The following is an 18,567-nucleotide window of genomic DNA, read 5'->3' on the forward strand; positions in this document are numbered from 1 at the left end:
TTGCGGTCAGTCGTTAGTTTTCATTTCTGATTTAACCAAGATGTTTTGATCATCTTTACCATAGGTTTGTATCATAACTCATGTCTTGAACCCAACAAGCTGTTTAATTGCGAAAGCGATAATTTTATGTTCGCGCCAAATTCTGATCTGCTTGGATATTAAATTAAGGAAATAGTATATGGCCACGCAAATTTCTTCTTACGACTGATATGCCATGCAAGGGATCCATGTCTCCATGAGGATCTTGGTATAAATGCTGCCACGATTATTATCGAAGATATCTGAAATATGATATATATCTGATAATAATTAATGGGTTTGGCGTTAAAATCAAGCCAAGTCTTCTATCAGTCGTATACGGTGGTATGGTGCGTAATTAGTATACAATGCTTACGCAATCATGTTGCAGATGTCCTTGCCAACTACGTTCTCTCAGGTAGATACGGTTTGAATTTTGGATTGTGTTTAACTATAGTTTCGAGAATGGTGTTGCAATATAAGAGTGGTTTGAGCCTATCGTACCTAACTACACAACAAGCATGGTGTCGAATCCTGGTACGAGATCTCGTCGAGATGTAATTTGCACACTACAAGAGCTGCCCAAAACACGCATATATGATTCTATAAATCTGCACGATTTATCCCGCCAACGATTTACATTGGGTGGTAATTTCGTTTCATATTCTTGATACTCTTCTACTCTTCTTGATTTTCTGGAATCGCGACGAAAGTAGGTTAAGAGATGACATTCAACCGCCCAAAGCTAAGCCAATTCTCTTCCAAATTCAATGTGTTTTGTGGTTCATATTTAAACTGTGACATTGTCAGTATGCTATCGGAAAAATAACCATAGTTTTCACTCGTTAATGATTGCGGTTGAGCCGCTAAGTATATGTTCGGGGATAAATAGAGCACTATATATTAAAATCGGCGTATATTCTCGATCACAACCAATTTTTACTATACTAATAATGACAATTTTCATTGTAGGGTATGACCAGACAATGCAGTTGACGGTCATACCTTGTGGCTAATCCGGTAAATTCCTTTTGTCATTATCTTCATGTGTTAATGCTGTTTTTTTCTCTGCATTTCGGTTGAATAAATCAAGAAGATTCGCTATATAAATATAATTATATATCTATATAATAATTGTAAATTCACCATATTATAATATGTACACTGCAGTTGTCCACCACATGCTGAGTTAATAGTGAGAACCGACCCTTGATTCGCCAAGGATGTATTGCATTGTATATCGCTGAGTAACTGAACCGTCGTTATGCCGGTCCGAGGATATAATCCCTCCTCGAAATGATACTTGCTTTGATTGGATGGCCTACGCGCCGTCCAGTAAAGATCATAAACTATCTGACCAATAAGCGTATTGCTTGCATGGTTTTAGTTTTTTTATGTAGATAGTGTCAGTGTCTTTCGTCCTTCTAATTTTAACACTTTTGTTTTCGTGTTGAAATTGTGCCCTACAGGCTTGAGTTTGTATTGAGTGGATTGCATCTTCCTATGTGCGACACTGCTCCGTATTTTCGTAGTGAATAATTATAATGTAGGTTTGCGTAGCTAATGCATTTTCCGGTAGCTTAACTATTGATAATGCGTTCTAGCACTTTCTTTCGCATACGCAATTCTTAGTTTGAAATTGCATTTTCGTGGTCGTGTGTGAAACAATCCGTATCTAATTGCTTTCCGACATTAATATTTATATGTTTTTTCTATATAGTGATAGTATCTACAATGCATAGTGGAATTTTAGTATTTTAGAATAGTTTATTATCTATTTTGTTGACAATCGCATTTCTACATGTCTGTGTATGCCCAGTTTTACGAGCAATATGTTTATGTATCGTGTTCTGTACGTAAAAATACCTTGCTACCGCGTACCCATATTTCCCAAACTTATACAGGCTGAGAGTAATCATAGGAAAAACGTCCTACAGGCCCTTAGTTTATACTTCCAGTGACCGGGGGACGGTTGCGTCCACACCCACAGCAGTATAGACTACATTCAACTCGCGCGAGATCGTGAAACATCGATATCCGCGAATAGATATCTCCCGAGTCGCGGAGTTCGCCGATAATACCTCGCAATCATAAAACGCAATGAATCACGCATGGAGGAATGGCATATTGACCATTGCATGATGCTTGCCCACTTCATTGACTCAATGAAGACCGGAGGCGGTGTAACGACCGCAAAGTCAGGCATGTCCTCAGCCGCCGAACGGACGCATGTCTCGCGGCCGCATGCGTAAGACTAATCCTGCATATCGTCTTGAAAGGCGATGTGCTCTTCTTCCCGCGGTAGCCAACGCTAGCCTTATCTTTATCACAGTCAAATGCCTCTTCACAGCTAGTGCTCTGAGCGGGGCCATTGAAAGGTATATTATCCAGCCGACTCTGCTGCGTATCATACGTCTGTTTCGAGTCACAAGAATACTGCGACTCATCAAGGAGGCCAAGGTGAGCGCGGCGTTTTACTTACGTGAATTTTGACAAAAATACTCGCAATTTAGCAGTCACTGAGTCTGTACAGCAGGGGTTTCCCATAAGTCTGTAACCGCTCTTAGTGTTGAGTTGAAATCTTGTGGCATATGGTTTAATAGTGCTTGCCAACCGTTTCCCCGTTTGCGACCCACAGTGAGATATGGCAAAACGAATGAAACATCAGTTAATGAGAAAAGAATAAATGTATTGTATACATGCAATTTACTATTAATGCGAAAGTTTAGCTTGCATATTAGATATTATCAGGTCAAGTCATGGCTTGATTGGCTTCGATTTTCCTACTTGGAGACTATCCAGTCTAGAAATACCCAACATTGAGGTACATCGATAGATTACACCATGTAACAAAATTTTGCAAAAGTTTTAGTTTTTATGTATTGTGTTTCAGTATTCCAAACTAATTACCAAAATACCAAAATTTTTCCTGAAGTGTCCCAAATTTTGAAGAAATGTCAATTTCTCTAATTTTTGATTTTACTCATAATTGCGCCGTATTAACCACAATAATTCTTTATTGGACGCAAGTAAACGCTAATGAAAAGGATAATATGAACAAACATAGCTTATACTCATGCATCAAGTAACAATGCAAACACTTCAAAATCCTCAGAAGTGGTTTTGTTTACGTGACTTGCGTCTGTGAAATGAAAAATCTTCTCTTACTACGGACCACAAATAATAATCGACCAATCCCCACATGTAAGATCAAACTTTAGATTTGGTAAGGTTTTTAGTGCAAGATATACCCAAACCATCCACTATGTATAATCCGCGTAATTCACTCTATACTTTGAAATTCTAGAATAGCATTAATGTCGGTCCACTAAACCATTTTCATTCAGGGCATACGGACTTTACTCTTTGCACTTATGATGTCTCTGCCGGCTCTGTTCAACATTGGGAGTCTCCTGTTTCTTGTCATATTCATATACGCCATCATGGGGATGTCCCAGTTCGCATACGTGCAGAAGATCGCGGGCGTCGACGACATTCTCAATTTCGAAACCTTCCCGAGTACCTTCCTCGTGCTCTTCCAGGTAGGAAATATCGGTCGAGGGTAATCTAAATCAGTTTAATTTCGGTAGTGCCTGTTTAAGGTTTTTAACGGATGAAATATATTGTCGATACTTATACTATCGAGATCTGTGTGTATGCGAGTGACAACTATGATTTTTGAAAAAATTGATCAGCTCCGAAGAGCCCGAAAGAACCAGACGTGGTTAAAGTAGTCCGGGGCCTAGGAGGCCTCGAGTAGTCATTTTTGGATATTCAAGTACGTGTAGAAGTAGCGATTTCTAAGTAAGTAAAAAAGTAAGTATTCTAGGCCTAATTTTGCAAAAAAAAACTGAAAGTAATAGTCTTAAATCGTAACCACTTCAGTATGGGGCGAAAGCTGGCAAATCCTACTTGAGGAGTACTTCGAAATGAAGAAGTAAATAAATTACTCGTAACCATGCGTGGCCAGTAACGAAGTAGTACTTTTACTTTTTCGGGGTGCTCATGTTGAATTTGCCTGCTTGTGCTATTTACTCAAGTAGTTATGTTTTAAGGATACTACCACTTCTACTTAACAGTTTTGAGTAGACAAAACTAGGGCTATCGAATACTTTCCTTTTTACTTGGTTGGAATCGCTACTTCTACTTGCACTTGTAGAAAGTTGGGAGGCGACTTTTATCAAAGGTTTATTGCTTATGAATGCGAAGTGCAGTAATTCAGTGCTGTGCTAACTCGGTCACAGGCCGTCCTAGCACCTTTTCGGTATAGTCAACCTAACAATTTCATGGGGTGAACAGAAAATTTTGAATTTTTTTTATTCTTTTTTATATAATAAATAGTAAAACTTTCTTTTCCTGTAACAATGCGGCTACTGGTTGGAATTGGCCTACATTTGGTATGCAGGCTTCAATTAGGTAACCTAACAATTTTATCAAGTAGCCAGTAGAATTTGAGAGAAAACGTAATTTTTGAACATCCCTAGTAATTATGTCGATTTGGACTCGGCATGTCGTTTATTTCCATGAACTGTTCAATGTAACTATTGATGCCAAGGGGGAAGAGGACAACGCTGCCCCTTTCTTTGTGCACAAGTACTGATCCGACTCCGGTCGTATCGGAAATAGTGCTGAACCGGCTCCAATCCGGTCAAAAATGGGAAAATCCGTCCGAATATCCAATCCGGCTCGGGTCCACGCCCCGCTCTATGACTTATGCATGTCCAGTTACACAAGCTCGCTTGTCTCTCGCCAGATCTCAACGTCTGAAGGTTGGAACACATTCATAGAGCCTATCATGCGTCAGCCGCCATTTTGCGATCCATTTCTGGCTAATCCTTCCGGCAACGGGAACTGCGGGAGCCCTACTGTGGGTGGGTGTTTTATAATTCGCTTTGCATTATACTCAATGACACCGACCGCCTACCAGTGGTACGTAGAGCACGTGAGATCAACTGCATATTTTTTCAGGCATCGCGTACTTCGTGACTTTCGTGTTAATCACATTCCTGATCGTGATCAACATGTATATCGCGATCATTCTGGAGAACTTCGAAGTCGCCACGAGGGAAAGCGCGGAGCCGCTGACCGCTGATGATTTCGAGCAGTTTTTCGAGGTAGACTCCAATTTGCACCCAATATAGTCGACGCATACGGTTTGGAGTGCATGGCTGGAACTAGGATTGCAGTTAAAACAAAAATCAATTTAAAACAAACATGTTTAAAACAGGGCCCTTGTTTAAAACATGTTTTAATTGTTGTTGTTTTTGGCCATGACGTCACGAATCTTTACTTGTGACGTCACATTTGATTGACATTGACAATTGCAAATATGGGGTAAATGTGGCTCCTTCGACGAAAACGGCTTCGGTCCCCACTGTCACAAACAGCCAAAAAATATGCCCTTGTTTAAAACATGTTTTAACTGTTGTTGTTTTTGGCCATGACGTCACGAATCTTTACTTGTGACGTCACATTTGATTGACATTGACAATTGCAAATATGGGGTAAATGTGGCTCCTTCGACGAAAACGGCTTTGGTCCCCACTGTCACAAACAGCCAAAAATATGTTTAACTAGGATTACATCGTTATGCAGCATTTTTACGGTCGGCGGTCTTCATATTCAGAACACCCATTCCGTACCAATGATCTATATCCACATGCTATAACTGTTAAACCGAGGACGATGTCGAGGGTTCCAGCCACCCCATATCGTATAAGCCGACTATATCGGGTGTAAATCGTCCGTAGGCTCATACGACATGTGTTATCGAAAGTATTCACACAATTATGGCATAATTAGACAACTTTTGAAAAAATAACAATTTTTTAAAGGCATTTGTTTAAAACATGTTTTAAACGAAGTGTTTTAAAACACCGTTTGTTTTAAATGCAACCCTAGCTTGAACCCTCGAAATCGTCGTCGGTTCAGCAGTTACAGCTTGTAAATATAGATCATTGATACGGAATGGGTGTGCTGGTGATAATGACTGCCTACCGTGAAATAAAAGGTATTTTTGGTCTGTTTATGACAGTGGTCGGAAACCTTTTTCGTCAAAGGAGCCATATTTAACCTATCTGTTTTTATCGTGACAAAGAATGAAAAACATCCTTTAAACAAGGGCCATGTTCTAAACATGTTAGTTTTCAATTTATTTTTGGTTTAAATGAAACCCAAGTTTGAGACTTATCTAGGTCTTTATTCGCCATTTGATCCGCGAAAGTAGTATCTTACAACAGCTTAGAACGCAAGCGGGCCGTGGGACAAGTCACCAGATAAGTCACGATGATAAAACGTATTGTCCTGGTGTAAAATGACCATAATAGTCGAGAAACCATTGATACAAAACAACAACAACAACGCCTTGGATAGGGCCAGGAGGATCATCGTTAGGTTCATTCTCACATCTGCCCAACTGTGTGGACTCGCAATGTATCCTTTCAGGTGTGGCAGCGGTACGACGACACGCTGACGCAGTACCTGTCGTTCGAGCAGCTGCAGCACTTCCTGCACCACCTCGACCACCCGCTGCGCGTGCCTTTCCCGAACCACTGCTTCATCGTGAACGCGAGGATGATGATCAGCAAGACTACGGGGAAGGTGCATTGCCTAGAAGTCATCACCGCGCTCATCAAGAAAGTGAGTCAGCGAACCATGCGGGACTGTGCGTTTGGTACTTAAATCGTATTCCTGATGCGTCAAGATATCGTGTACGTCAACGGGAATTATATAGTTTCGATACATTTTCCTTCTGACAGCCTTGAAACCTCGATTGGTCGTATCTCAACATCCAAAAGACTAAATCGCATAGTACAGATGTAGTGGAAATAACGTTTCTCTGAAGTCGTAATCAACCAGCATCAGTGTCACAAATTGGAATGACATAAATATATGGTCGAAAAAACACCAGACAATCTTTGATGTGATGTAGAACTGGTAATATTTATTTTTGCCGCAACAGAGGTAGGGAGATGTGGTACCGACGTATCGAAAATTACAAAATGATCTCTGGCCCCCAAATGGTCAGCCGATGAGAGCAGATCTTTTGCTGGTTCAACACTATGGTACAAGCTCTACCTACCGTCGATATATAATAAATATAAATAAATAAATAATATGATTCCGCCAGCATGCATCAGTAAACAAATTCACGGAGCGTAATCACGGGATCGTCATGGAGTATTTTCGGTCCCAGTGTCTCATCGGTACCACAACTCCCCTACATATTTGAACACTCCTCATCATTCGTACTGGCGTCATAATGAGTGATGTTCGACTCGGTTTGGGAGGGCATTCCCACAAAAGGTTTATAACCACTGCTTTAAATTGCCGCCTGCTCAGCGCTAGAATGCAAGGGCATTCACCAAGTCCTATTAACCCCTACTTTGGTATGCCGGCTGTTATGTAGTCGTGTGTGCTGCTTCATACGGCGCGTGTTCTTCTCTCTTCGAACGCAGGTCCTCGGCGACTCTCCCGAGCTGGAGAAGTTCAAGGAGAACATGCAAACGACGTTCATGGCGAAAACGAAAGCCAGTCACGTGCCGGACGACGAGGAGCTCATTGACACGTTGGCGTACGAAATAAGGAGGCGGGCCGCGCTTGTGATACAGAAGTGCTACAGGAATTGGAAGTGAGCTCGCGTCGGTCGCATATAACTAGAGGCACTGGCGTAGCAGCATGTGCTGCCGCCCCTGGCTCTCGCTTAAAATGCCCCCCCCCCCCCCTAAGTAGACCGCAGAAAATTTCGACATAGATTCATATTCAAGCAATCTTGTCAATAAAAATAATTACAAACAATATGCCGCGTCTCAGCCTCGCCGTCTCAACATTAATAAGGCCGAAAATAATTAAGACAAGAAATAGCGAACGAATATGTATTGTGCAAATAGAAAATCGCTAGCCGCGTCAAAGCACAATCGGCGATAATATCCTCAAATTCAAGTTTTTTAACGTAGTCTCTTTTTATAGACAGAATGGATAGAGCTGATAGCCGATCATCATTCATCGTAGAACGTAATAAGACTTAATCAGTTTGAGCTTTGAGGAGCTCCTCACACAGCTCGCAATTGAAACACCAATGGTCAGATAAAGTTCCAGACACGAGCATAAATATGGAGTCGAATCAAGTAGCTTTACATTAACTAACCACTGTAAAACATCAAACGCTGTTGCCCTACGATCAAACGTGGTTTCACTGCTCTGCACCAGCCTCTTCACCCTTAAATCTCAAGTTGAACAACTTCATGTGATCATATCATAATTTGTGTACGTCCTAGAGGCCTCATATTGGTTCGTACGAAAAGCTAACATTCTTCTGATCTATATGATTCCTAATTCGAAGGTATAAGGCATGACAATTTTCGCAGCTAACTCCAAAAAGTCCACCTCGTCGTCATATAAGTGCTTCTAAAAGCGCTGGTGAATAAATGATTGTGACTTTCGCTTTGCAGCAGCGCGTGGGAATTCAAAAATCCAAACATATCATTTAAGTGATGTATGCTGTTAAACCTAGTTTCAGCTTCAAGTTTAAATCAGTCCAAAGCTTGAAACATGCATCGTCTAACTTCTTCAATAACACTGAGGCCAGCATCTTCCGGTTGTTCGGCAGGCATTCTCCTTTTTCTGCGAACTCTCCGAACAATCGACCTTGACCATTGCCATGTTAACATATTAATTCGTGTTTTCGGAATAAGCGAGACACTAGCTTTCGATTGAGATCTGTTTGATTAAATTTTTGCTCACGGGACGCCAGCTATAGGACTACCAATTACGCTTATTTTAACCGACCTTGTACATGTGCCGAGCGAGATAGTGTAATGGTGATGCGTCCGGCTTCTTGATCGGTAGGTCGTGGGTTCGGTCCCCGGCCGGGGCAGACCACAGACTCGGAAACTGGTATCCGCGTTTATCCCGCTAGGCGCTCAGCAATCACGGAGGAGAAAAAAAACTGGGGTGCAGACTGGATGACCTCACTATAAAGACCGTATCGCATCTCAGTCGTCAAAGCATCTCGATGTAGGAGGCGAAAAAGAATTCCATATAGCTCTCTCTCTCTCACACACTGTACAGCCTCATTTTGCCGCCCCTGGCGCAGAGCCAGAACCGCCAAGTGGCTGCTACGCCACTGTCTAGAGGTAGTCAGATTAGTCATTGCGGATGCACAGAGAGAGATAGAACAAACATCGAATGTATACTGAAGTAGAAGAACAAGTGACGATGACAGAAACATGACAAAATACTACGTCTGGATCAGTGCTTTTCAACCTGTGTGGCGGAACAATTCAAATAAACCTAATAGGAAATTCAAGGGCAGTGTAATTGTTGTAGTTGAGACGCAATTGTAAAAACTTGTTCAACTTACGACGCACCACTAATCGGAGCTCTCACAAGCCGTAGTGAATTAGTATTTTCGCACTATAATTATGACGTAACCAAAAGCCTGGTTTGGAAGCTGGTGTAGTGGCAGACATACAGTATATCAGCCCGTCGGAGCCTGCGACAGGCTGGAAAATGACTTCCAATTGACTTATGCTTTCTCTCGCTAACAATCATCATATTCTCGTATTAAATGCTCGATTAACGCGAGGCACGAGGATAGTGGTAAATACCATCATTACAGATTCACATTTGCAAGTTACTGTAACGCAAATTTTTAACCCTTCAAGGCTGATTAAAGTATGGACCGCAAAGGGTATAATTTTGGATCGACACGGTGCCAGAGCTATATGTACGTAATATTTGTTGAATTTATTGCAAAAAATCCTGCGATGGTTTTCACATATCCAAGGTACTGTGTTGGGTACTGTAGCCAATAAGCGAGACACGCAGAAAATATGGCTCGATCATGAGAAGTCATGATAAGATTTGTCCGACGGTTTTTCCGGAAAACATGGTCGAAGACTTTTGGGGTGAACTAGTGTGGCGGTGAGCAACGAGGCGGTTCAGGCCTATGAGACTCGTTCATTTCGAGGCCAGCAACCACTTCTACGTCGGGGCACATGAAGACGTTAAGTTTTGGCCAACAAACCGCTGATAAAATGCGGTCCCGATAACATAAGCGGAGAAAAAAACCTTGGCAAAAAATGACCGAGGCTGGATGGCCAAAACTTTTGATATGGACATTAGGGCTCTTCAAAAATGACTTTTTTTCTCGAATCGTACTGGCTACTTGATAAAATTGTTAGGTTACCTAATTTAAGCCTACACACAAAATTTGGTTCAATTCCAGCCAGTAACCGCTTTGCTACAGGAGAAGAAAGTTTCTATTTAATATTTAAAAATAAATAATAAAAAATTTGAAAATTTTCTGTTCACCCCATGAAAGTGTTAGGCTGTCTATATAAACGATGCTCACCAAATTTGGTTCAATTCCAACCGGTGGAAGCGGAGCTATTGCCGTCGAAAAATTTTGATTTGAATAAAATAGTATTTACGGTGACCGATTCTTTGTTTATTTATTATAGTTGTGCTCACCGTAAATACTATTTTATTCAAATCAAAATTTTTCGACGGCAATAGCTCCGTTTCCACTGGTTTAATTGAACCAAATTTGGTGAGGATCGTTTCTATAGACAGCCTAACACTTTGATGGGGTGAACAGAAAATTTTCAAATTTTTTATCATTTATTTTTATATAATAAATAGAAACTTTCTTCTCCTGTAGCAAAGCGGTTACTGGCTGGAATTGAACCAAATTTTGTGTGTAGGCTTAAATTAGGTAACCTAACAATCTTATCAAGTAGCCAGTACGATTCGAGAAAAAAAGTCATTTTTGAAGAGCCCTAATGGACATGCTCCGTTGTCGACACGGAATAGTCCCGTTCTTGTAATCTGAGTAGACATTAGTTACAGTAGTACAACTGCGACACGCAGAGGAATTTAATTCGCCCCAATTTGAAATCGCGTGCATCAGACATGTTTTGTAGAGCTGTGCTGGATATAGAATTGTGGTGTGCGCGTTCTGTATGTCATACATGTCCGTAAAATCGTAATATACAACTGTAATATTAAAAATTAACTCCTTATCATGGGTGAGGCTCGGGTCGCGAGATGCCACAAAAACTCAGTGGTAGTCTAAAAAGCTGCTTTACCGTTATTAAACTGTTATGAATTCTCAAGTTAGATTGAGCTAAAGAGCGGAACATACGGTATCGTGAGATTATTTGCTCTTCTCATTTACTCTCGCGAGTCAGAAAATCGGAAATAAAACCGAAAAAAAAGAACACAAGTTGGAGCAACGTATCGTAAGGTAGCGAGCTCTAATGTGCCTACTCTCCTTGATAGTTTCCAAGACTGCATCAACACAAACATAAGTTTTTCACCCATTCGACAAACTGGAGCCTCCGGGACCTTTGTGTCAGCTCTCAAAAACGATTTCTGCCAGCAAGCATTATTCACTCGTGATAAATACTCTGTATTTTGGATAGGAGTGCAGAACAGATTTTAAGACCTGGCCATCCGAGCACTAGTAGACGTTCCTGTACAAAACCCAACAACTTGCTTGGCGAGAAGGGTTTTAGTGAAATAGTTGAAATCAAAACGAGCGAAAACAGTTGCCTTTTTAATGAGACACTAGATAGCTTAAGCTACATAGTAGCCAATTTGTTGCACATCTGAACAAAATTCTCTTAAGGATCTTCATCTTCTTTTTGTATAACAATTTTAGGTTAGTTTGTGCGAATGAAATATATTCTACAAAAAAGTGCGAATGGAGCTCAAAAAGGTCGAAAAGCACTGGTCTGGATTGCTGTCAAATAATCAGTTTCAGAACGTAGATTGGTCACGGGGTCGCGTGCCTTTTGCAGTTAATCGAAGGTGGCGATCCTTTCTAAATTGTTACTATAATTACGCTAGAAATTGGTGCACTCTTCAGATATACACTCTTACCTCCAAAACGTGGTACACGAAAACACTGCGAAAACAGAACATAACTCAGAATTATATCACCTACCTTCTGTAGTGCCTACGCGCAGGCATCATTCGGATTATGTTGTGTTGTGAATGCTGTGTTTGAATTATACCGTGGTGTAAGTCTGAGGTAAGTTCTGGTTCCATGTCACGGGTGGGAGGCCTACCACAGGTGTGAATGCACTCTCTTTTCGTCAAGAGTGTATGTTTAGTCGCACCGTGGTACGTGGGCTATTTTCCGTAGTTTTTATGACACCTTCTCTCATTAAAGTGATTGAGATGCATGCTAAAACTAAATTCTACCTTTGCAATATTAAGTAGTTCGCCTGTAAAACTGTTCAAGTAAGAGTGGAATTAGAAGTGTTACCGCACTCAAACCCCTGCAAAAACTACACATCAGGTCCTTCGTATCATAGCCAGGGCCCGAAGGGCACCAGGTTGTGCATACAACAAATCAATGCTCAAAAGATTCGGGTGCTAAACGCGAAAATAGAAATTTCCAAGTTTATGTATCAGTTCCATTGCTGTGACCACCCCGAAAATTTAGATGACTTCTTCACCTCGAAATCAAAAGCGCATAAGTAATACTCCCGCGCGTTCTCGTCCTCCAACTATCATATGGTGGACAGGAAAGATCATCGCTCTATCAAATATACCGTACCTGATTTGTGGAGCAGTATCTCGCCGGCTATCCGACAGTCATCGAGCACGTCCACAGTCTAGTCGAAATACAAGAAATTTCTACTGAATCAATGCTAGTCGGGCCTCAAGTTTACCGAACCACGACCTGAAATATCGATCGCTTTTTCGTCACATGCTACCTCATTTTGTTTCGCTTGTCTTTTTTGTATTATTTTCTTTTACTTTTCATTCAGTGTGCATGTCTCCTCTTTACATCGCCTAGGCCCGGGTGGATTTCTGATTTCAAAGACCTATACTCCAAGTCGTCTCGAGGTCTTCCTACCTTTTCATTGTATCGCAGTCTTGTGGTGTTTTGAATTCAGTAAAGCAAAGTTATTTATGACTACAAATATAGGTACTACTTTCGAAATTATGTTCAGTCGCCATTGCACTGGGACTATTCTACTCGGTTTAGACTGGGTTTATTTATATCACTCTATATCTCTCGCACATTCCCAGATGTGTTAACATCGCCCAAAACGATAGTTTCTACTTGACGAAAAGCAATGTTTAAAAAGTAAGTAGTTTTGCCTGAAAGAGTGTTCAAATAACAGTGATTGCTGTCTAAAAAACATATACGCATTTGAGTAAGCAGTGTAAGTAGACCAACCCACGGACCTGAAAATAGTTGCTGTTAATATCATTTGATGGACAAATCCCTTTAAGCCCAAATAACATCGCGCGATTCACCTTGGTGTCTACGTAAATCTCTCAAATAGGATATTATCGATTATTCTCGTGACTTTTCGTAATCTATGCTTGTTTTTATGGCGTGGTCGGGCAACCATTAGTGTAAAGCTTATCTCTTAACGAATATTATCGCTCATTTTTATTGATAGCGGCAAAAATGACCGCGATTGCATAATAAAGACTGACACTCCAATTTGACAGATACCCTCCGCTTATGGACGCGAGGGAGGACGAAATTGAGCTCACAAAATGCGAGTCCGAACCGGGGTGAATTCGGGACGGCACGAATATGAACGTTTCGAAGCATTTTACAGAAGTCGCGCGTGCCGGACACGAGAGGAGAAAACCGGATTCGAGTATCTTCGCGAAAGCAGTCTTTATTTATATCAACATCTCGGAAGAATTAGCCTGATTATGAATATAACATTTTCCGCCTGGAAATTCTTGATAACATCATCGATTGCTGGGGTTACCCTATCGTCAATGCAAATCAGACTCGGGTACATATACCAATGGCTGTATCGGTACCTGTTCAGTGTTCATGCACTTCAACGCACTTTACCAAGGTCTCACATCCTGGCAGTACTTTTCTTGATTCAGTCACTATAGTTTATTCTTGATTCAGTCACTATAGTTTATTGATCAAAAATATATAAGGTCATCCCATTTGCTCGCCAGATTTCAGGATATTTGCCGTCTTCATTGATTGGATAAGTCTGTATGCGTCGAGGATCATTGTTGTAAGATAAACGACCTAGTATTCCGCGAAACGGCAATATACAGCAGGCGAATGTCACGGTGATTCTTATCGCGCAGTCGGCATGACAATAGATTTGTTTGCAATTGTTTATTGTTCGTTTGTTTGTATCTTTCTGAGAGTTTATGGAATATAATCTTAGCTAGTATACGATGATATTGCTTACTTGACAAAGTTTCTTTCCAGCAGGACTTTCTTTTTCCGAATCGTTTAACACTTCTGTAGCCTATACTTTGGTGCTTTCAATAGTTCGAAAATAGAGGTTTTCGGGGTTTGTTGAAATATGTGTGTGTTTATGTATTATTGTATATACGATGGATATATTGATACTGCACCACGATTTTGAGTAGTTCATAACTGATATCAGGTCGATTGATTGATTTGAGGGCGTCGATGAAGTGTTACAGATTTTAGATACCTGATAATGTATTTTTGATTTTTGGATTGCCTCTAAGTTTTCTCTGTTGGTCTTTTTACTTATTTTCGTTTGTATTTTCAATAAAATGCCATCCGAATTGATGTTTGAAGTCTTTTCGGTAGATCAAAGCTGGAGTCTTATCGCTATCCAAATGGCTTGCCTACTTTGATACACTGGTTTATAGATAAATCAGATTCTGCTACATAGGCTAAGTAACGTTTCTGTCCACGTAACCATTCCCTGGAAAACACGATTTCAATCATTAATTCACTCTTGTAGTAGGACATTTTCGGCGTGATATCGGGGTATCGACATACTTCGGGAGGTTATTTACTAGTTGGTCATATGTTTTTTGTTCATAGTTATTTTCACCAGTACAAAATGTCACAACTTTGCGATACTAGGTAGATAGTAGTGTAGCCTAGTGAGATAGTTAGTGAAGCTTATTCACCCACCTTGATGCCAATTTGTTGCGGACTCGCCACCCGATCCACGTAAGCGTGGAACGTGATGCAAGTCGGCAGATACGGAATTATTATAAAGAATATCGGCCTGATGTAAAATTACCAATGCAGTCGAAATACCATGAATACCCAAACAACAACAACATATCAACCGGTATCTTCATTTTCCAATTCTCGCGAAGGCCGTAATCCAGCTGGTAGGTTATTAATCGAGTGGAGCCTACTTGACTTTCGTATTGAAATGACGTTGCCCGAGACGTGGGATCCGTCCAGATTGATGGCCCACATTCTTCTAATTTTGGTGCTCAAAGTATAGATAAGGATAAAAACGCTCTCACATTATACGGCCGTAAACGAAACTTTGCGCTGATTGGTCGAGAGACAATGGCCATGGATACGGCGCAGAAACGGAGGACGCTGCATTTACCTAAGCCTGGTCGGCAGTACGATGTATTCCTATGGCCATGTAATACTGTATAAAACGACAAGATTACAGTTAAATGTTTATTTCTTCATCAAAAACAATAAGAATTTGGAAAGGAAATAATATATTTACTGACACATACTAAAATACAATGCCGAAATATTGCTCTGTTGATAAATGCAATGCCACTAATGGCAATGAATTGCGGAACAACGGATATTTCCATTCATTTCCTTCCACCGCGAAGGACAGGAAGGCTTAGGAATACAGACTATAAGAAGACAGGACTTCAAACCTATTTCGACAAGCTTCATTTGTTCCTACCACTGTTGCAAGGAGGATTTTGCTGCTAGTGCATTAGATACACTAATACAGTTTCGAAAATCACGTCTAGGTGCGATTCCCAGTCGCAATCTACTTGGTAAAGCAGAATATACGCGCATTGCAAAAAGGCGGACCCTGAACTCCATGCCGTGTCAACTGATGTCTTCCTCCAATGTAGTGTATTATGCCTATTCAGGAACTATAGTTCTTTTGAAGATAGAGATATGTTAGTCCAGTTCCGTTCCGAATTATAAATTGAATTTTTTGACAGTGAAAAATAAGGAAATGCGATTTTGACTTAAGTAGTTGGCTGAGCATTACATCCAGATGAAATTCCTGGAGTTTTGGAATGTTTTGTTTCCATTCAGGGTCTCTTGATAGTTTGCAAATCTGAATATCCCTGTGTAGTCCAAATAACAAATGTGTTGCAGTCACTCGTTGTGGCATACATTTGGGCCTGAATTTGATGCCAATAAGAGTGATTTACTTGTAATTATCCAGCATAGCAGTCAAATGATTTTTTTTTGTGATTTCGCCCAATTTCAAATTTCATGAGCTCATCGACTGTGTTGTTACGGTACGGGCCACGTGTTCGAGACCTCTGATCTGATGCACTAGCAGCAAAATCTTCCTTGAAAAAGTGGTAGGAATAAATGAGGCTGTCGAAGTAGGATTGAATTCCTGTATTCTTACTCTGCATTCCCAAGCATTCCTGTCTTTTGCGTTGCATTGGTGGCACTGCACTTATGAACACTGCAGTATTTCGGCATTATATTTTAGTATGTGTTCGTAAATATTTTATTTCCTTTCCTAATTCTTATTATTATTGATAAAGAAATGAACACTTAACTGTTATCTTGTCGTTTTTAAACAGTCTACACGGCTATAGGAATATATCGTACTGCCAACCAGGCTTAGGTAAATGCAGCGTCTTCCGTTGCTGCGCCGTATCCATGGCCATTGTCTCTCGACCAATCAGCGCAAAGTTTGGTTTACGGCCGTATAGATAACTAACCAACGGATAGATGCGCCACACGTGATTCACGGACGAGTGATGCTACAGTCGGCAGTTCATAGCATGAAACGGCAACGGCTAATCCCGAGCGCTCAAATTAAATAAAGTTGATGTTATTTGAAAGCTAGAGTCGCGATGATTCTGATAATATACATGAAAATCCGCATTGTTCTGAACAATCGCAACCACGCAAGGACCGTTGTTATGGTCATTGAGCTGCGTCGTTGCGATTGTTTAGATTACAGTGGTTCTCGACCGGTGTGCCGCGAGCCATTTCTTCGGAATTTAAAAATTATGCGCAAAATAATTCTAGTCTATAGCAAACGAGCAATAATCTAAATTGAGCTTGATGTGAAGCTTGTACTTTTAACTAATCAAAATTGATGTTATGCACGCAATCAATATCCCCTTCGAATACGATTTACCGGACAAATCGCGTGCCTTAAAGGCTGAATTCAGTTTGCACAATACGTTGATTAATCGCAGAGAAGAGCAGACATGGCGTCGCCTATACGACAATGCAGTTTTTTAATTATTGTCTCCCCAATCACCAGCGAGAACTGAGCTTCTTTGGAAGGGGTGTCTTTGATTTGTACATGTCGCCAATGTCGCCAATGTCACCAATGTCGCCAATGTCGACGTCTATCTATTTTGTCAATGTCGCCAATGTCACCAATGTCGCCAATGTCACCAATGTCGGCAATGTCACCAATGTCGGCAATGTCACCAATGTCGGCTATGTCACCAATGTCGCCAATGCCGACATTGCCGACAATGCCGCCATTGCCGACAATGCCGACATTGCCGACGATGCCGCTCGGGGGCCGAAACTAGGATGCTGTAATGACTCGAGCAAGGATTTTTGGTGACTCGACTCGACTTGAATCAATCTTGGTATTGACTTGACCTGCACTCGGCTACTCAAGCACTTCGACTATCTCGCTACACACTACGCGATTCTTGACGGGAAGACCTGAAGATTGCATGGCCACAAACGCAAATTATTTATAAATAATCCTATTATTTACATTTTTAGGCCTACGTTGAATTGAATAAATGTCATTATCAATGTTATTATCATATAACTAATCATATTATTTATCATCATCATCATCATCATTGGTTTATTAGCAATTTTATCAGTTCAATACACCACAAAAATGCGATACAATGAAAAGAAAGGAAGATATCGAAGCGACTAGGAGTTGTCTATGGAATCGGACACCCACCTTGGCCTAGGCGATGTAAAGAGGAGGCATGCACTCTGAATGAAAGTAAAGAAGATAGTATAAAAAAAAGGAAGCGACAAGAAATAGGGCGGCATGTCATGGGAAGCGAGATCGATAGGTCAGTCGTGGTCCGGTAATCTTGAGGATGGACTGTATTTATTTAGTAGTAATTGCTTGTATTTCGACTTGAATGTGGACATGCTCGTCGACTGCTTGATGGCCGGCGTGATACTGTTCCACACATCAGGTCCGGCATATTTGATAGAGCGATGATCTCTTCGGTCGATCATATGATATTTGGACGACGTGGACGCGCGTGTGTTGTACATTATTAGGCCTGTTGAATTGAATAAACGTCGAAGTCTTATTCCAGTGTAAGATTCGCGATGAAAATACACGACTGGACGTAAGGTACGCTGGCAAAAAGTTGGCACGTTGTACTGTTCTTGAGTCATTGCGCATGACTCCAGACCGCATGGGATAACTGACGGACTTATCTGGTACAAACCACTTGCAAGATTGAGGAGGCCGACGCACGCAAAACAGACATCGGCGATTATTTTCGATTTCGACCAGACCTGAAGATTGGCCACAAACGCAAATTATTTATAACTCTAATCATATTATTTACATTATTAGG

General features: G+C 40.9%; 1 protein-coding gene across 8 annotated transcripts in view; it reads left to right on the forward strand.

Annotated features, from left to right (window-relative positions):
• LOC145456857 (sodium channel protein type 4 subunit alpha B-like) overlaps positions 1–14,570 on the forward strand; it is a 109,360-nt gene extending 94,790 nt beyond the window's left edge. For 5 of the 8 annotated variants that reach the window (XM_080334987.1, XM_080334985.1, XM_080334992.1 and 2 more), the window contains 8 exons: positions 410–436; positions 2,351–2,478; positions 3,366–3,560; positions 4,772–4,889; positions 4,987–5,132; positions 6,463–6,657; positions 7,476–7,648; positions 13,498–14,570. In XM_080334987.1, the coding sequence (XP_080191113.1) occupies positions 410–436; positions 2,351–2,478; positions 3,366–3,560; positions 4,772–4,889; positions 4,987–5,132; positions 6,463–6,657; positions 7,476–7,648; positions 13,498–13,567 (1,052 nt within the window). In that variant the 3' untranslated portion in view covers positions 13,568–14,570. The remainder of the gene's footprint in view (positions 1–409; positions 437–2,350; positions 2,479–3,365; positions 3,561–4,771; positions 4,890–4,986; positions 5,133–6,462; positions 6,658–7,475; positions 7,649–13,497) is intronic. The other 3 variants (XM_080334988.1, XM_080334989.1, XM_080334990.1) reach the window with 3 other exon arrangements.
• Positions 14,571–18,567: the final 3,997 nt, after the last annotated feature.

This window comes from Botryllus schlosseri, chromosome 15, assembly GCF_051294905.1.
Source record: "Botryllus schlosseri isolate E-star chromosome 15, Bs_hap1, whole genome shotgun sequence".
Lineage (NCBI taxonomy): Eukaryota > Metazoa > Chordata > Ascidiacea > Stolidobranchia > Styelidae > Botryllus > Botryllus schlosseri.